The 21037-nt window shown below is 36.5% G+C and overlaps 1 protein-coding gene across 4 annotated transcripts in view; it reads right to left on the bottom strand.

The window, feature by feature from the left end:
- The window catches only part of RBM27 (RNA binding motif protein 27), a 73602-nt gene that overhangs the window by 13812 nt on the left and 38753 nt on the right, over positions 1-21037 (bottom strand). For all 4 annotated transcript variants that reach the window (XM_025892355.2, XM_025892353.2, XM_025892354.2 and 1 more), the window contains 9 exons: positions 20248-20392; positions 19451-19604; positions 16641-16937; positions 14848-14988; positions 8800-8919; positions 7764-7838; positions 7455-7619; positions 6112-6216; positions 5799-5990 (listed from right to left, as the gene is read on the bottom strand). In XM_025892355.2, coding sequence (XP_025748140.1) covers positions 5799-5990; positions 6112-6216; positions 7455-7619; positions 7764-7838; positions 8800-8919; positions 14848-14988; positions 16641-16937; positions 19451-19604; positions 20248-20392 — 1394 coding nt within the window. The remainder of the gene's footprint in view (positions 1-5798; positions 5991-6111; positions 6217-7454; positions 7620-7763; positions 7839-8799; positions 8920-14847; positions 14989-16640; positions 16938-19450; positions 19605-20247; positions 20393-21037) is intronic.

Here is a 21037-nt window from a genome sequence, read left to right on the forward strand (position 1 = left end):
TGTTAACTAACTGGAATTTAATAATATACCGTAATTTAACTAACTGGAATTTAAATAAAACCGTAAAAAAAAAAAAAGGCATTGTCTTAGTTGTCTAAACCAACTACTTAATCTCTTTCCATTCTAATTGATCCTGATTTTTATCATTGGCCAACTGGCATATGGAACCATGACTGATTTATCAATCATGGTAAGGGTTTCCTCAACAGGGATTGGCTTACAAATGGGTAAGTGACAATTCTGGCTAAGACACATGAGGGCACAGTGAGTCAGGAGTCAGGTGGGCATGGAGGATGAGGGTTGAGGCAGGGATATTTTCTGGGAAGGTTATCTCATGATTTTTAAAAATGTCATAAGAAAGGTACTGTTCTTTTCTGCCTTTGGACATTCTTTTTAGAGGCCATTAAGTTTGTGCTTGCTGCAGACATCCTGGTGTCACACCATGAAGAAAAAAGCCTAAGAACAAAAGTCAACATACTAGGATACTAGAGGAAAAATACGAAAAGAAGTTGAGTGCCTGAGTTTCTGAAAAAATTAAACCTAAAACCTCCTTACCTCTAGATTTCCTGAAAAGAAAGAAAATAAATGTTCACATTTCCCAAATTATTCATATTTTACTTGTAGTCAAACACTTCCTGAGATGCATGTATTACTTTCATAATCAGGAAGAAGAAAAAAAAATCAAGTTCCACTCTGTATCATTGAGTGCAACAGCTAAAACACACTACACAGTTCAAAAATCTTATAATTGATGCATACTACTTGAAAATGCCTAAGTGCATTTCAAGTATTCCAAACATTTAGTTTAAGTAACTCTTCTGTTGAAACTTGCCAAACCTCTCTTTTAATCAGGGGTTAAAGTATCTTAGCTCTTGTCCTGTCTATGCCCTCAAGCAAGGCTCTATGACTTAAAATTTTCATCTTCTGACCTAAATTTTAATATTAAAATACTTAGAGGGAATTCTTAAAGGTCTGTAATATCCTCAGATCTCTGTCAAATGAAAGATATACAAATAAGGACGCTTTTTTTAAAAGTTCTTTCCAGACTGATTTTACCTTTAAAATACATAAAATTCTATTTATATGCCACAGAATACTATTTTATATTTTTTAACCTAAATACTTAATATAAAAAATAGTATGATAAGCACATACCATCTCTCTGCAAACTATAGTCATCAGGCCAAATGTGGTCCAGCAACTTGTTTTTGATAGCCTGTGAGCTAAGGATGGTTTTTATGTTTTTAAAAGGTTATTAAGAGTGAAAAAGAAGAGAGGCACCTGGGTGGCTCAGTCAGTTAAGCGTCTGCTTTTGGCTCAGGTCATGATCTCAGGGTCCTGGGACTGAGCCCAGCATCGGACACCCTGCTCAGTGGGGAGTCTGCTTCTCCCTTTCCCTCTGCCCCTACCCCCACGTGTGTTCTCTCTCTCCAAATAAATAAATAAAATCTTAAAAAAAAAGGCGGGGGGGAAGAAGAGCACCTGGCTGGCTCAGGTGGAAGAGCATGTGACTCTTGATCTCAGGGTCCTGAGTTAGAGCCCCATATTGGCTATAGAGATTACTTAAAAATTTTTATTTTCTTTTATTTTTTTAAAGATTTTATTTATTTATTTGACAGAGACACAGCGAGAGAGGGAACACAAGCAGGGGGAGTGGGAGAGTGCTGAGCAGGGAGCCTGATGTGGGGCTCGATCCCAGGACCCTGGGATCATGACCTGAGCCGAAGGCAGATGCTTAACGACTGAGCCACTCAGGCGCCCCTACTTAAAAATTTTTAAAAGTTAAAAAAAAAAAAAAGGTAAAAAAGAAGAGGGAGAGGGAAGAACAGGTGAAGGAGGAGGCGGAAGAGAAGAAAACTCAAGAGACAATATATAGTCCACAAAAACTTAAAATATTTACTATCTGGTCCTTTACAGAAAAAGTCTAACCTCTGATATATGCCATTAAAGTATTTATATATAGGGGTGCCTACGTGGCTCAGTTGGTTAACCATCCAACTCTTGGTTTCAGCTAAGGTCACGATCTCATGGTCATGGGATTGTCATGGGATCGAGCCCTGACTTGGGATCCCTACTCGGTGAGGAGTCGGCTTCAGATTCTCTCTCCCCCTCTGCCCTTCTCCATGCGCATGCGCGCTCGCTACCATCAAATCTTTAAAACATTTATATAACATATGCTTTATGTTATATATAGTTCTCATTGTGTATTAGATATATATTTTAAATATGTATATAGTTTAATTTATACATATTTTTTATATAAACATCTGGGATCTAAAAGCCCAACATTAACACATATCCTCTAATTTGGTTTTAAAATATACAGTATAAAAACACTAATATGGGAGCACCTGGGTAGCTCAGTTGGTTGGGCGTGTGCCTTTGGCTCGGGTCATGATCCCGGGATCCTGGGACTGAGCCCCACATCGGGTTCCCTGCTTGGCGGGGAGCCTGCTTCTCCCTCTCCCACTCCCCCTGCTTGTGTTCCCTCTCTCACTGTGCCTCTCTCTCTCTGGTCAAATCAATCAATCAATCAATCAATCTTTTAAAAAAATGGGGTGCCTGGGTGGCTCAGTCAGTTAGGCACCTGCCTTCTGCTTAGGTCATGATCCCAGGGTCCTGGGATCGAGCCCTGAATCGGGGTCCCTGCTCAGTGGGGAGTCTGCTTCTCCCTCTCCCTCCGCTACTCCTCTGCACTCGTGCTCACTCACAATCTTGCTTGCTCACTCTCTCAAATAAATGAATAAAATATTTAAAAAAAATACCAATGTTGGGGTGCCTGGGTGGCTCAGTCAGTTAAGCATCTGCCTTTGGCTCAGGTCATGATCTCAGCGTCCTGGGATCAAGCCCTGCGACCAGCTCTCTGCTCAGCGGGGAGTCTGCTTCTCCTCTCCCTCTGCCCCCGCTTGGCATGCTCTCTCTCTCAAATAAATAAAATCTTTTAAAAAAACAACAACACTAATATTTCATCCTAAATGTGAATGTGATGTTAAAAAGTCTGACTTAAAAAGCAATATATGTTCATTTGGAAAGCAAAGAAAATAGCTCCTCAGAAAGAAAAAAATGAAAAACCAACTTGAATTCTGCCAACCAAGAAATATAAATTTAACGGACTTTCATTCCAAGTTTATGTATAATCATCTTGTATCCCACTTTTTTTTAACCTAAAAGTCAATCCTGAGAATTTTCTCGTATTATTATTTAAAAACATGTTTTCAATAGCAGCAAAATGCCACTGAGAATTTAGATTGTTCCTTTTTTACAATTACAAGGGGTGTTATACTTAACATCTTTACAGCTCTTATTGCAGACAACCATAATTCCCTTATGATAAATTCTTAGAAGTAGATTACTCGATAAAAGAATAAACTGAAGGATTCCAGAATTAGGTCCTCATACTGCAAAAGAGCTTCACTAAAACCCATCTACCATCTTTTCATACAGATATGGTTCATCCATGATCCTTTCACAGTCATTAAGGACAGTAAAAGAATACTGAAAATATCCATGTTACCTTTGCCTTTGTGGGATACGAAATACCTCAAAGAAGAGTTACCCTTTATGCTTGCTAAATCTATTTACAATACTGTCTAGGCATATATATTTCTGTAGTTCTTCCAAAGAAAACATACTACACTGCCCAATTATCCATTACTAGGGTGTGTTTCTAGTACTCAAGACTGTCTAATAGCACCCTATTAAACAACAAAATACCACCAAACTGATGGCAATGTCTCCTTCTTGAAGTTACCTCACCTGCATTGGCTTTGTTTGCTCCTTCCCCAAATGCCTGGACATGCCCCTTTCCACAAACCAAATGCCATATTTCAGATTTATCAAATATATGTACATGAAAATTGGCTATGAGATGCTCTAGAATGACTTATGAGAAAGACAGAGATGCATGTGAGCATGAGCTCTGGGCTAAAACTTAAACATCTACATATAGTCTCCAGAGACCCTCAAGATACAACACACAGCCTCCTACCTAACAAAGATTACCTTGTTTTTGTAACTAGAACTTTCTGCAAATTCAAATTTACAACAATTCTGTTTTACTTCAGTATTGCTTCACCAGAGCTTGTAATGGGTCTAAATGCCCAACTTAGGGCGCCTGGGTGGCTCAGTTGGTTGGGCGACTGCCTTCGGCTCAGGTCATGATCCTGGAGTCCCGGGATTGAGTCCCGCATCGGGCTCCCCGCTCAGCGGGGAGTCTGCTTCTCCCCTCTGAACCTCTTCCCTCTCGTGCTGTCTCTCATTCTCTCTCTCTCTCAAATAAATAAAAATAAATAAATGCCCAACTTATTTGGCAAGGAGATACTAATTTTATATATTTCAACAACAAAAGACAAAAATCAACATTTACCCTGCCTCCAGAAGAATACTCTACTCACGTGTAGTGCTCCTCTCCATATTTTACTCCTCAAGAAGTCACTTTAAAGCTAGTCTCCCAGTTTACAAAAAAATATGTATCTACAACGGTCAGACTGGTGAAAGAAACTGGCTCAAGAGTGAACAGAATGCAGCCAACAGAGCTCTCAAATCTGGACACTTTAACAACCCATCATTCTTTAAACGTCAGGGTGAAAAAGGATTAAGGGGCATCATACTAATTAAGAAACAGAGTGAAGTCTTGCTCTTTAAGATTTCCTTCACCATCTTTAACACATAATAGGGCTGAAAATGGTGCCCCTCAGTCGGTTAAGTGTCTAACTCTTGACTTCAGCTCAGGTCATGATCTCAGGGTCGTGGGACTGAGCCCTGCGTGGGGCGGTGTACCCGGCATGGAGTCTGCTTGAGATTCTCTCTCTCTCCCTCTGCCCCTCCACCCAACTCATGCTCACTTGCTCACTCTCTAAAAAAATAATAAAAAAATAAAAATGAATAGGGCTGAAATGTTTTCTCCCAAAAAAGTCTGATGGGGCGCCTGGGTGGCTCAGTCATTAAGCGTCTGCCTTTGGCTCAGGTCATGATCCCAGGGTCCTGGGATGGAGCCCCGCATCAGGCTTCCTGCTCTGTGGGAAGCCTGTTTCTCCCACTCCCCCTGCTTGTGTTCCCTCTCTCGCCGTCAAATAAATAAAATCTTTAAACAAAAAAAAAGTCTGAGGAATAGGGATCCCAGATGTTAACAGTCAACTGTGTGTATTTTTATCTTGGTTCTGCCACTTACTAACTATATGATCTTGGTTGGTTTACTCTTAAGTTTTAAACTTTCATTTTCTCATTTGTATACATGGAATTTCACATGCACTTTATACAGTTATTTAAGATTAAATGAGATCATGTATGAAAACACTCTAGCACAAGTAACACTCAGTATTTATTAAATGAATGAGTGGAAAGAGAATATACTCTGTTTAAGGAGCAAATTAAAGACAGTTACCTGTAACAAATCTCTATTTGCATGTTTATCTGAAAGTGTTTGCCACTGTATACAGAATACAACGATACATGTCTCTTATCCCAAATAAATTCTTCCTTTGAATTCTGCCTTCATCCCAGATTATTTTCACTTATTGACTATAAACACCTAGTAAACCATGTAATAACACCCCCCCAAAAATGAAATATTTGCTTAGAACATGTCACTACAAATGCATTTAGGTGGAGTATTATGGAATCACAAAGCATGAGCTGCTTCTTGACCTTCAAATGTATTAATAAGAATGTGCTAATACCCATCTTTTTTACAACTTGATTTTCTAATCTATAAAACATTTGACATTTATACAGAATGCAGCAAGAAAATGCTGAACACAGTGCTTTTAGAGCTGCATCTGTCTACTTTAAAAACTTACTGAGAAATGCTGAAGTAATTCATCTTTCTCCTCCTCAATGAATCCCCCAACTGATAGTGCTTTGGGGCGGTGGTCCACCACCATGTGATTCAGTGAGCCCCTTCCTCTTCCTCCACGGCCTCTGCCTCTTCCTCGACCTTGAGAGGACATGGTCTTTCCTCGACCCACAGGTAAAATACCTAATCGTGCAGCCTGAGTAACAACAAAAGGTAGAATATAATATATACTGTCAGACTGAACCCTGGAAAACAGAGGAAGAAAAAAGTGTTACTTGAGGTGTTAAATGTAGTGGGTAACTCCTCTTAAATCTCACCTCAACCTGTAACTGACTGAGTTTCTTCCGTAACTCTGTTGTGTCCTCTCCTGAGGATAGCCTCTTGTGAAGGTCCAGTTCAGTATCTAATAGTTCTTTCTGAGCCTTTGGAAAAATTAAGAGTAAAAATGTATTTGTTAAAAAAAAAAACGAATTTGTTAGATAACGTCTAAGATCTTATTCAGAATAGTATCCTAACAGGATGACACACATCTCTTTTGGCAAAATGAGAGTAAGAGGATGCAATAAACCTGAGTGTTTTAGGGAAGGTTAACTGCACAAAAACACAGACAGTATACTGACATTAGTAAAGATAATAAGCAGTATTACTGCTTAAGATGACCTAAAAATCAGACCTTGGAAACAGTCAACTGAGAAGAGGGAGCTGAGAATAATTTTCTAATAATAAAGAGTCATAAACGAAACCGGGCAAAATAAATTACATAGGAAATATTCGTTAATGGTACAAACATAAATAATAGCTACATAATTGCTTTCAGATTTGAATCCTACAACTATTGCCATTCTTTTTTTGGTGCGAGGGACAAACTATCCATCTTTAGATGGTGTGACCGTGAGAGAACTAAGCCCCCCTTTTACTTTCTAACTCTTAAAACGTGTATATGTTCCTTCTATAATTGGGGAACATTTCAATAAAAATATTTTACTACATTTTTTCAAAGCAATCTTGATGAAATACTTTATTTCCCTCCAGTAATATAGAGAACCACAATTTCAACTGTATTATAATATTGTACATAAAAATTTGCATTCTATATATATGATAAAGTTATTATTCTGAGTTCTCAAAGAGCCAGAAATTAATCTAAAACTCCACTCAGAGCTGTGGTATAATGGAACCAATGCGTACAGCAAGTATTCTCCCAGGGTAAGGAAACAAATGGCAATTAACAAAATTAGACTATAAATGGATCTAGAACTTCTGATTAATCTTTTCAACAGAATGCCCCATTTTTACCCATATAAAGCCAATGATACCTTTTGAATATTAAAAGAGATGGTTCCACTGTACTATAATATTAGAGAAACAATCCATGAAACAGGAAAATACACTTTTTTTTTTTTTGCCATCACTAGCAATTTCATCTTCAGGAAAGGGAATCAAAAATCCAGTCAAAAAACACATCTTTGTTCAAAGAGGGTATTAGCACCTCTTTCAAAGACAGTACACAGAATATATAGAAACATTTTTAAGAAACTATTACTCTAATTGTCTCCCCATTAGACTATTAGCTACCTAAGGGTTTCAGTGTACTTTCAAGAGCCAAGCATATAACAGATGTTCAACAATCCTATGCTGAATGGAAAATGCAAATAGATACCTCTGTTTTTGTCTTTACTTTAGATGGTGTGGAGACTGCAGAAGATGTTTTTAATTCATCTTTCAATTGTGAGATCTTTTCACCAAGCTCTTTCAAAGTCTTCATTATGTTTGCTCTCTCTTCTGGTTTCATGTTTTTGTTCTTTTCTAGCTTAGATATTAGCATCTATAAAATAAACAGAAAAAAGTAAAACTACACTTAGTAAATTTTAATATAAATAACTCTTGTAAACTTTACTATGAGGGATATCTTTGTAAAATCCACTGTAGCCATCAATTCCAGCAGGCAAATAATGAGCTCTTATCTTACCTTCTGGCATTCTATTTGTTTTTCTAGCACTTCTTGCCTCTTTTTCCTCATGTCTTGTTGTAGCTTCAATGCTTCCTATATGAATACATTAAAAAAATTAGTAATGGATAACAAAATTTGCCAATGTTTGCATACATTTGATAAAATACCAATTCATTTCTTCTGGGTCATCCCTATGCTGTACAAGAAAAATTTTGCTCCTAATCAAAAAATAGCTGAAACCAGAGATGAAACCTTTAAATATATTTTCTGTATAAGAGTTTATATTTATAACTGTACTTTAAAAAATATTTAAAATGCCAAACACTGTATCTACGACATTTACATCACTTTTGAATGTATTTATGAAGAAAATGACATGACATGAATGTACTTACGAAGAAAAACAAGAGCTGTTCTCATTTGCCCGTGTAATAAGCCAATCCTTATTTTTCAGGTTTAAAGTTTAAAAAATCTGAGATGAAGCTAGAGGACAGAAGTCATAGCAAATTCTATGGATTTCTGCCAGGAAAATATTGCCTCTCACCCGTCTCTGTTAATCAAATCTCTAATTATACTGAGACAATACATATAAATAAATACCTATTTTATTTGAAAAACTCTTATTTGAGTTTAAATTTAAAAAGATAATGAAACTCAGAAGTGAGTCATCTGAATAACAACTACATAAATGTTTTACTTTATGTGAAACATTGTCTAACTTACAAAGCAAGAGAGGAATTAAAAGAGGAAATAATGAAATAAAACTGTCTGCTTCTTTACCTTGAAGGAAAAAACAAAAGAGGACAACTCAGTGTCATTTATTTTTATATGGAAAAAATTCTTTCCTTGTGCTTGATGTAGCCACTGAAAGGCAATTGCAAAATACTTTTTTGTCTGTTCATCTTTCTTTCCAAATGTACACTACATAAAGCAACTAAATAAATATTTTAATGTAGTTCCCTAACAACATGAACTATTCAAATGTGTTAACATAATCACTTAAGAATTCAATGGGTCGTTTCCTCTTTAAGGAAATTAGAATAAAAGCTGTTACCTGCTTCTTTTTAAGAACTTCTTGAACATCATGAGATTTAGACCCTGAACAAAGTTTTGAAGGTGTCTTTAAGTTTGAGGAGCTGTAAATCATTTTTGGATGGCCTGGAGCTGAAAATATCTATGAAACACAAATATAATTAAATTAAATTTTAGAAAAGCTTTCAAGTAGTTTTTTTAGAAAGAATGCATGTATTTGGTTCTTTTCAGGAGTTAAACTTTTTTTTTTTACATTTAAAAACTTCATTTATAAAATGAGTTTCTTATGTATACATAAATTCAACTGTCAAATATAAAAACAAAAATTAATTTTAGCAATAATGTGTTTCATAATGCAATCACATTATTCCCCTTCTCCTTATATTTTTTTAATTGAGAGAAAAAGAACTGCAGCCCCTTATATCTAGAAGCTGACCAACTACTCTGAGTGAGGCCTTACTGTCCTGTTAAACAAAAACAATTTCACAGAATATCAACCTCCAACATGGCCACTCTTGGGACCAGGATGGGTCAAGACAAAAACAAGATCACTCCACAATCATTACTGAACAGACACAAAAAAGAGGAATACTATCTAAACAGTAAAAACGACTAAGTCTCTCTCTAACCTGACTAACAGGAATGACTGCAGCTTCTTTACCAATTACAGCTTTAGCCTCATTCTAGTTTTCCCTCCTTCTAGGTTAAGACTAATGAAGACATCTGATCACAGAATTACTCCTGTTTCCTTAAACCCTCCTTCAAATCACCTAACACAGGATTAAGGTACTTTGTAATCATAATCTTATTATATTTAATCAAATGTAATAATCAAACAGAAGTTGTTCCATCACAGATCTCAGCAAAGTGGTGGTCATCTCTACTGTGCTGGTTTTGGTATTTAGATTCCTTTCGCCTCTGAACAGACCACTCTCCAGTTAGTCTTCCCTTAAGGCATAGCAGAACTACATGGTATAGTACAATCTCTCTGGGTCAAGTCTTTCCTAACACATGCTCCTCTTTTATTTTTTAATTAAATATGATATAAGGGACACAGAATATAATATTGAGAAGTTCACAGAAAACTCAATTGTGTAAATAACATCATTAAATATTCGTAACCAAATACAAAACTTCTCTCAATCATACAATAGTTAACTGTCCTCAAAATTAAGCTAGTTTAACTACACAAGTCTCTGAAGTACTGTAGGAACCCTACATAGCTGAAATTCATGTTTTTATTAAAAAAAAAATGGCAACACCTATAATTTACTGACCACTTAGTACGTATTCAACACTCCCCTTCCATGCTTTACTAACACGAAATTTTTCAATCCCACAGCAACTCACTGAAAAGGGAACCAATGTTCCCGAGTTATCTAATACAGCCAGTAAGAGGCAGGTCAAGTCAGTCGGGGCTGTCTGACTTCCAAATCGGTAAAACTGTCTTTGTTTTGGTATCTTTTTATAATAGAATTTTTGAAACAAAAGAGTTATAATTACCAATCTGATCCATCACCAAGCACCAACAATTATCGGGACATAAAATACATTAGTTCCCCCTTATCCACAGTTTGGCTTTCCATGGTTTCAATTACACGTGAGGTCAACTGTGGTCTGGAAACCGATGACCCTCTGACTCATCAGAAGGTCGTCAGTAGCCTAACACTACGTCACAATGCCTGTATCATTCACCTCACTTTACCTCATCATGTAGGCATTTTATCATCTCACATCATCACATGAATAAGGATGAGTACAGTACAATATTTTGAGTGACCTCTCTTTTATTAAAGTCTATTGTTATAACTGTTCCATTTTATTATTGTTGTTATTCATTTCATTGTGCCTAATTTATATATTAAACTCTATTATGCATAGGGATATACAGGAAAAAAATAGTATATATATAGGGTTTGGTACTATCTATGGTATCAGGCATCCACTGGGGGTCCTGGAACCCTGCAGGTAAGGGGAGACCACTATAATCTTGTTTTACTTAAGTCCCCAACTCCACATTCATACCAGACACCATGTTGTTCTGTCTGTAAATATTTCAGTTGTATCTTTAAAGGATAAGGACCTCTTTTTTAAACATAACCACAATATGGACTGCCTGGGTGGCTCAGTCATTAAGTGTCTGCTTTCAGCTCAGGTCATGATCCCAGGGTTCTGGGATCGAACCCCGCACTGGACTCCCTGCTCCACGGGAAGCCTGCTTGTCCCTCTCCCACTCCCCCTGCTTGTGTTCCCTCTCTCGCTGTGTCTCTCCCCATCAAATAAATAAAATCTTTAAAATAAATAAATAAACATAACCACAATACCATCATCACACTGAAAAGATAACTCCTTAATATGGTTAGATATTCACATCCTAAGATTGTATTATAATTTTCTAAACAATTTTTCCCCATTTGGATTGGGATCTATTAAGGTCCATCTACTGAAACTGGTTATAACTCTTTTAAGTCTCCTTTAATACTGTTTCATTTCCCATCTCTTTCTTTTCCTTGCAAATTGTTGAAGAAACCACGTCACTCATCCTGCAATATTCACCACAGAATTATATGATACTCTGGTAACATGTTCTGCTGTCCTACGAATTTCCTTTAAATTAGTGAGTGGATCTAGAGCCTTTATGACAATTTCTTTCTTTGACAGGATTCTAGAAATCTCTGACAACTTCATTTTCTGGCTGGATAAAATATTCTAGGATCATCTGGAACACTGTCAGCTCCAAATCTGGGGAGAGCCATTTCTTCAAGAACCCCTGGCTCCTCTGAGTGCTTGGGAGGGTGCAGGGGGTAATTACCCTTGGAATGATTATTATTTCTTGATCTTTCCAGTGAGGAGATTTAAGAAATGTTCTAGAGGGCACCTGAGTGGCTCAGATGGTTAAGCATCTGCCTTCAGCTCAGGTCATGATCCCAGGGTCCTGGGATCGAGCCCCTCATTGGGCTCCCTGCTCAGTGGGGAGCCTGCTTCTCCCTCTGCCTCTGCCTCTCTCTCTCTCTCATGAATAAATAAATAAAACATAAAAAAAACCCTGCACCTTTAAAAAAAAAAGAAATGTTCTAGAGTTTTTAACTGCTTATTTGTTTTCTAAGATAAAACTATCTGAATTCCTTGAAAAACTCAGGAATTAAGGGGTGCTGACCCCCCACCCCACAGCCAAAAATCCACTTATTTAACTTTTGACTCCTCCAAAACTTAATAGCCTACTGTTGACCAGAGCCTTACTGATAACATGAACAGTCAATTAACACATACTCTGTATGTTACATACTGTACTTATAATAAGCTATAGAAAATGTTCAGAAAATCATAAGAGAAAATACATTTACAGTCTTTACTGTAATTATTTTAAAAATCCATGTTTAAAAGAGCCCAGATGTCCATCAATGGATTAATGGATAAAGATGTGGTATTTATAAATATATATACTCAGCCATCAAAAAGAATGAAATCTTATGGGCACCTGGGTGGCTCAGTCGGTTAAGCGTCTACCTTCAGCTCAGGTCATGATCTCAGGATGCTGAGACTGAGCCCCACATGGGGCTCCTTACTCAGTGGGGAGCCTGCTTCTCCCTCTCCTCCCTGCTCATGCTCTCTCTCACTATCTCTCTCTCTCTCAAAGAAATAAACAAAATCTTTAAAAAAAAAAAAAAAACTTGTCTGAATAAGTTTAAAGACGTAATTGTGTACCAGCAAAAGAATTCTTTAAAAAAAAAAAAAAAGAATGGAATCTTGCCATTTGAAACAATGTGGACAGAACTAGAATGTGTTATGCTAAGCAAAATAAGTCAGAGAAAGACAAATACCATATGATTTTACTCATATGTGGAATTTAAGAAACAAAACAGATGAACATAGGGGAATGGAAGGAAAAATAAAATAGTATAAAAACAAAGAGGGAGATAAATCATAAGAGACCCTTAACTATAGAAAACAGGGCGGCTGGAGGGGAAGTGGGTTGGGGTGGAATAACTAGGTGACGGGCATTAAGGAGGACACTTGATGGAATGAGCACTGAGGGTTATATGCAACTGATGAATCACTGAATTCTACCCCAAAATTAATAATACACTATATGTTAACCTGAATTCAAATAAAATCATAAATAAATAAATAGATAAATAAATAATAAAGATCCATGTTCAGGTGGACCCAGCACAATTCAGATCCATGTTGCTCAAGGATCAACCATACTTTCAATTCAAAGCAGGACTACAGTGTTTTTACTTAATCTCATCTACTGTACACTTTTCAACCACACTAAAAATCTTAGTTGTCAGTGACAACAATACAATTCTTCATTTGATTTATCCTACAATGCTCACAAACCAGTTTCAGAATAACAACACTGCCAACAAGACTACTGAAAAATACTTTTTAAAATTGCTTTTTGTGGGGCGCCTGGGTGGTACAGTTGGTTAAGTGTCCAACTCTTGGTTTCAGCTCAGGTCGTGATCTTAGGGTTGTGGGACTGAGCCCCAAGTCAGGCTCCAAGCTCAGTGCAGTCGGCTTGGGTGGTTTCTCTCCCCCTTTCTCTGCCCCTCCCCCCCAAGTGCTCAAGCTCATGCACGCACTCTCTCTCCTTCTCTCTCAAATAAGTATTTTTTAAAAATTGCTTTTTGTCCTCAGGGCTTATCTCACTACAAATCTATAGTCACGTAACTGTTTTAAAGTACCTTTTATGCAAACATTAATTTGTTTCATTTTTCTTTTTAATTTTGAGATGACTTTTTCATTTTATGCATATATATGCATTCACCATTTACATGGTTCCAAGACAAATCTCCAAAACAAGACATAGTCAAAGCTGTCTAGTTTCTTCTATTCTTGCTGTAACCACCAAGATTTAAATTTTAGGAATTAAAAAAAAATTTTTTAATTTTAGGAATTTTTGTTTCTGTTAATAAGCAAATATTTATATGTGTTCATGGGACCTACTTATTTACACTAACAGGGCTGACTATATATGTTTTGTTCCAAAATGGAACAGTAAAATACTTTTTTTAACCTAATATAGCCTGATGATCACCTCATGGTTCATATGAAGATACTCCTCATTCAACTGTAAAGTTGCACATACGCTCTTCTATGGATGTACTACTACATTTTAAGTAACTAGTCCCCTATTGATGGGCATCTGGGTTGTTTGCAGTCCTTTGCTATCATAAAGCGTCTACAATTACTAGCCTTGTACATGTATTTTTTGTTTGACAAATGTACTTTTAGCATACATTTTGAGGAGGATTACTGGTTTAGAATAAATGCATACATAATTTTGCCAGACACTGCCAAATTTGCTTTCATGGGGGTTGTACCACTTAGCATTTCCACTGGCATCTAAATCTCAAGATCTTTTTAGAAATTATCCTAGTTTATTATGTAATTTTAAAAATGGATCTAATTTTATCTTTTCTATATGGCTAGCCAGTTATCCAAACACCATTTATCAAAAACTCTGTATTTTCCTCACTGACCTAAGATACTGTTTTGACATCTAAAAATTCCTATTTGCCAGGAAGAATATTTCTCATCTTTTATTCTGTTCCGCTGGTCTATCCATGTGCCAAATGACTTGGTTATACAGACTTCGTAGTATTTTTTAATGTCTAGTAGGGCTAGCCGTCCCTTGTTCTTTTTCAGAATTTTTCAGACCCTCTTTGAAATAATCACCGTTGTGGAAAGTCACTGTACAAATATAATAGTCCTAAAAGCAAAGAAACTACTTAAAATACATTCCAAAGTTTGACTTCTGATTACAACAGAATCTTCTTCATTACGTTCTTAAAGAGGAAAAGAAATGCACTAAGAAAGACATCTATTAATAAATGGCTAAATTCTCAAATTCCTACTTCGCTTTGAATAGGAAAAAAAATTTAGCCAATTTTTGGCAGAATCATGGAAATTAGAGAAGTATACCTGCCACACTTAGGTTAGCTCTCACATTTACCTTGACTGAAGAAACAAGACACTACAAATATTGATGAAAGTCAATTTCTTAATTTCTCTGTGTTGCTGAACAGCCTTAAATATATCTGAGGATCGCAGAAATACATACCTGGCAATCCTCTCCAGCACCACCTGACTGATTCAGTAAGTGTGATGCATCACTCTGGTTACCACTTGCATGTCCAAGACGATGTTTAACAGGAACTTTGTTAAGAACATAGGCCCCCGATGTCTGTGGTTTACTCATTATCTGCACACACAAAATAAACACATATGTGGGTAAAAGTTTTTAAAATGCTCAGGAATGATACAAATTCAGGGTGGTGATTACCATGGGGAAGAAAATAAAGAAATGAGAAGGGAGGGTGCTTCAATTATCTGTAAGGTTTTATTTTTTAAAGTGGTAGATATACAAATGATTGCTATTATCCATACTTCTATGGATGTCTGAAAAATGTCATAACAAAATGCATACACATATGTATATATGCTCATATAGATAAACATTTCTAATAGTTTTTTAAATGTTCCCTTTAAGGAATCTGGGGGTTTTAACTGATGGTAGTTCCTATCAATAACAGTAGTTCGGTGCATGCATATATGCATATATGCTCATTTGGATAAAAATGCATGCATATATGTATATATGCTCACACAGATAAAAATTTCTAATAATTTTTTAAATGTTCCCTTTAAGGGATTTGGGGGTTTTAACTGATGGTAGCTTATAACAATAACAGAACAGGGTCTAAGAGATCATACAGCTGACAGTATCACTTTTATACACCATTTGGCCAACATCTGGGGGAAGCATTTGCCTTTGGGCTCTAACATGAAGTGGAACAGACAAAAGAAATCCTGGCTTAGGTGCAAATAAAAAGGATGATGACTGGAGTTAAGACTACGTATGGTAAAAATCTTTAAAAAAAGGGGGGGGGCGTCTGTTATCATTAAGCGTCTGCCTTTGGCTCAGGTCACGATCCCAGGGTCCTGGGATCAAGCCCTGCATTGGGCTCCCTGCTCCGCGGGAAGCCTGCTTCTCCCTCTCCCACTCCCCCTGCTTGTGTTCCCTCTCACACTGTCAAATAAATAAAATAAAATCTTTAAAAAAAAAAAAAGAAAACTATGTACGGTAAGAAATCCTTTTTAAAAATCTGAATGCATTTAACTGAAACAAGAGAACACTAGAAAAAGGTTAACATTATCATCAATAATGGAATGGCTCTAGTGCATAGTAGTTTGTTCTTTCCTTCCTTCATCTATTCATTCAAGTGTATTGTGAGCCAGGCCTTGTTTTAGGCACGGAAGACAGAATGAAGAGACAAAATCCCCACTTTCTTGGAGCTTACATTTCAGTTTTAAAAGTTTTAAGAGCTTTTTAAAAGAGTTTTCTACATGGAAAAATTAAGACAGAAGAGTGGGTACAAGGATAACAGATTCTAACACAAAACAAAGCAAAAGTTCTAGATTCAGAGTTGTTTGGTAGTGGACAGTTACTATATTTTAGTGTTGAGAAGAATCACTAAGGGTACTTCTTTAACATGTAGATTTATGTGCCTCATATCTAGAGACTGACTATAAGTTTGGGGAGATAAGGCCCAGGAAATTGTACCCAGGTAATCAATTCCAGTAGAAGAACAGCACTTGTCAAACTTTACGGTTCCTAAGAATCATCTGGAGATCTTGCTTAGGCCCCAACCATAGTGATTCCAACTGAGTAAATAGGGGTGACGTCCAAGAAACTGCATGTCTAATAAGTTCTCAGGAGATGAGATGCTGCGGTCTGTAGATAAAACTGAGTGGCTTTAATGTAGAAGACCTAAGGACCCAAACTGAGAAACAACGATCTAGATAGAGGGTGGGACCAGAGGACCTCTCATTCTCTGTGAACCAGTGGATTACCTTCTGGATACCCCCATGTACCGTTGAGGGAGGAGACTGGGCCACCAGCACCTGCTGCTGATGAAGGTGCTGTGGCAGATGATGGTGCTGCTGTGACAGGTGACTAAGTGTTTGTTGTTGCTGCAGGAGTAGCTGTGTTGGAGACTGTAGTGCTGGCTGCTCGTTATTTTCTCTATGCCACAGAACTCGAATGAATCGGTTGTTTAGAACTGCTTCAGTACTGGAAATGGCCTTCCTGGCCTCCTCATTAGTAAGATACTGGATGAGGGCTGCTTCTGGATCTCCCTTAAAAGCAACCTGTAAGAAAAAACAAAAGCATCAACCAAAACACCCCACAGAAATTAACAAATAGTTAAATTCAAGTAAACTATTGATAAAGAATTCAAAAGCAGAGAACAGCCTGCTGAAATCCATTCTGAATACTTTGTAAAGTTCTCCATCCCTCTAAAGGATAATATGCATATTTTCCAAAATTATACAGTAAAGAATATTATCTTATTCAACAAATAATCCTAGTAATGTTACCTAACCACTTGGGGAAAAGTTGTTAGATCCCTCCCAGATATCTTACATTCAAATAAACTCCAGAAAAAGAAACTATTTTACAATACCCCAAAAAACCTGATAAAAACACAAAGGGAAAAAGGTGGATATCTGTATAATCTGAGTGTCTGGAAAACCTTTTTATGCATACATATCAAAGTCGGATGCATAAAGACAAAGAACAGTAGATTCTACCACATAAAATTTTAAAATCTGTCAATCCGCATATGCCCTAAACTGAATGATGAATGGAAAAAGTATTTTTTATATGACAAGCAGTGGCTTAGAAAAGCACTACTGTAAATACCTTCATAAAGAATGGGCAAAGACAATAGGCATATCCCAAAAAAACCCTACAAAAGATCTATATAAATTAGAAACCTATTTTTAAGAAGTTAAAACAAGTATAATTTTTCACTTATGAAACTGGCTAAAAAAATTTTAATGGATCCATATTACAGTGTTGATGAGGCTTCATACAGTGCATTTAGGAGTACCAATTGGCACAACCCTTTTGGAGAACCATTTGGCAGCTCAAATAAAAAGTCTTAAAATTCCCTTTAATTCAGCAATGCATCATAAAAAAATAATGAAGGTTCAGCAACAAGGTGGCTCACCACAGCATTGTTTTTATATAAAGGAATAGAAACAACAGAAATTCCCAAAAACAAAGAATAGTAAATAAATGATGGCCTATAGCTAGGGACTGATTTATAACCCCTTCCCAAATTCTTATGTTGAAATCTTCACCCCCCAGCGTGACTACATTTGGAGTTAGAGCTTTTAGGAAACAAAGTTAAATGAGGTCATAACAGTGGGGTCCTAATCAGATGGTACTGGAAGCCTCATAGAAAGAGGAAGAGATCTCTCTCCTCTTCCACAATTCGAGGACACAGCAAGAAAGTGGCCATCTGCAAAGCAGAAAGAGAATCCTTGTCAGGAACCAAACTGGCCAGCACCTTAACTTTGGACTTCCCCCCAGATAAGTTTTTGTTGTTTAAGCCACCCAGTCTATGGTATGTTTTATGGAAACCAGACGAGACTCAGCTACCAAACTACATTAAGCCATCTTATTTTTCTAAATGCCATAAATAATAATGACCCAGGAAACACGTAAGAGAAAAAAAGTAGTCAGAAACATTTGGTATGACTTTGTATTCTTGAAGTGTGTAAAGTATTTTTAAAAAGAGAACATGTGGGGTGCCTGGGTGGCTCAGTTGGTTAAGAGTCTGCCTTCGGCTCAGGTCAAGATCCCAGGGTCTTGGGATCGAGCCCTGCATTGGGCTCCCTGCTCAGCGGGGAGCCTGCTTCTCCCTCTCCCTATGCTTGCCGCTCCCCCTGCTTGTGCTTTCTCTCTCTGTCAAATAAATAAAATCTTTAAAAATAAATAAATAAAAATAAAAAGAGAACACGTGTAAGTATGCATATGTGTGTTCTCCCATATAAACAAATATAGTATGTCTTTTCATTGAAATATTAATAATTGTTATTGCAAAGTAGTGCTATTTAGGTGATTTGTTTTTTTCACTTTTGTTTAATGTATTTCCAATCATCTATAAAATTAAACATGTACTACATTCAGGGACAAAACCTGCTTAAAAATCTCTCAAAAAAATTTCTTTGAGTTCTTTGAAATACCAAATTTCCTAATACTACTTTCTTACCTCAGTTATATAAATCACATTTTGGTTTGATGACAACATTAACCATCAGGGTGACTAACTGAAACTGCAAATTAATGAGACCTTCAAGTACTCTCAATCACAGCGTAACACTTAACCACAAATTCATAAATTGGAGACAGAATACAAAAGCTACAATTTATGAGATATTAAATAACATGTTACACACTGACTAAAATTCTCAAGATTAGAACCATCCTTAAACAATTACTATTTCACTACAATGAGTCATTCAGTAGACAAAACTGCAATCTTAGAAATCACCAAAAATCTCACCTACCTAGTGAGAATACTAAAGCAGATTAAAAAGTCATTTGTCCAGAGATAGCACTATGAACAAAAATATGCTAACTAGCCTCTGTGTCTTTCAGGAAGAAGTTGTGGATAAACAAATGCATAAAAAAACAAATTCAACTTAACAGTTTCATCATAAAGTTGGGCATAGAGCTATATAGTGGAGCTTAAAACACTTAGCAAAGACAATCAGACTAATTATTGGCTCATTTAAGCAAAGTGAACTGATAAGAATAATTTCAAAGATGCATAAAACCACATTAATTCTGTCACCAACCTAGGCACATTTACCTGGATGTTTACAATAGTTCCAAATTTGCTGAAGTGTTCGTTGAGCTTGGTAATGTTGTTCAATTCCTGAGGGATTTTCTTGACTTCTAATTTGGTGTTTGTATACTGATTCTTTCTCAAGAATCCTGGTTTACTCTGACTGTTATTCCCTTGCCTGAAAAGAATATTAATAGATCTTGATTAATTCCACCTTATGCCTAGCCACGAGAAAGGCCAACAAATAATTTAAGTTTATATGTATTGAAGTGTCATCTGTAAGACATTCTTACATTCTTGAGAAAGTACTTAACATTCTTCAGAAATTACTAAATAATTTTCACATTTTCCTTTTACATGGGAACAGAACAGGTGGAGAGAAAGAAAAAAGATTAAAAAGAGCAAAAGATCACAAAATGAAAGAGGCCCAAATAAAAATAAAAATCAAATCCTAAAGAGATCCACGACAATTACCAAGGAGTCTAACTTTAAAGCAAGGAAAGAACATTTTTTTTATGGAGTATTTTTCAACTTCTACAAAAGTACGTAAGTTTTTCTTCTTTTCTATTCATTTCCAGTGTCTCAATAATTCTTAATACTGGGCTAGGCCTATATATAATAAATACAAATTACTAATATCTATTATTAATATTGTTAGCTCTTCCATTTTAAGATGTTCCAATGATGCCTCTGGGAACCCTAACTTTGAGACACATAGTTTGAAAATCATTAATGACAACTCTTAATTTTTCAAATTTACTAATGCACACAAAAATAACAAAAACACCAATTAGATGTTACTAAGTAGCAAATTATCTTACTTTCCCAGCCAAGGTTTCTTTGTGAGTGGCCCTTCCAAACCACTTATAGCTCTTTTCCGGCTATCTGGCTCAAGAACTACTCTGGTTATGTTGCTATTAATTGAAACAGGAACTGGTGGTTCAGTCTGGATGACAATGTTAGCAGCTGTTGGAAACAAAAATTAACATTACTAACAATGCATGGTATTTGGGGAATTTCAAGTGATTAAAATATTTAGCCTAAAAGCTAAAAAAGCACAGTGAACAGCACCCAACTACCATTTCCTTTTCAGAAATGCTTAACAGCAAGAAAAAATTATCAACTGCCTTTTTCTCCTTTGTTAAAAATACAATATCCAAAATACAATATCCAAGTTTAAAAAGTCATAGGCAACTCCAATGTAATAACTGATTCAGGCAAGGATCCTCAATGGATGCAACAAAAGAAAAAAAAAGCAGTGAAAGACTGTTAGAGAACAAGATTTTTTTTTTCAGAAATTTCTTTTTTTTTAAGACTATTTATTTGAGAGAAAGAAAGTGTTCACGGGGGGGGGGCACACAAGCAAGTGGGGAGGGATAGATGAGAGGGAGAAGTAGGCTCCCAGCTGCCTGGGTGAGCAGGGAGCCCAATGGGGGGTTAAATCCCGGGACTCTGGGATCACGACCTGAGCTAAAGGCAGATGCTTAACCAACTGAACCACCCAGGTGCCCTGAGAACAAGATACTTATATGGTGCCAAAGTATCACTCACAAATGATTACACTACAAAGGAGAGATCTAACAATTATCATCTCAGGCAAGCAATCAAACT

The sequence above is a fragment of the Callorhinus ursinus genome, unplaced genomic scaffold (assembly GCF_003265705.2).
Source record: "Callorhinus ursinus isolate GAN/ISIS: 27379988/994484 unplaced genomic scaffold, GSC_fseal_2.0 scaffold23, whole genome shotgun sequence".
Lineage (NCBI taxonomy): Eukaryota > Metazoa > Chordata > Mammalia > Carnivora > Otariidae > Callorhinus > Callorhinus ursinus.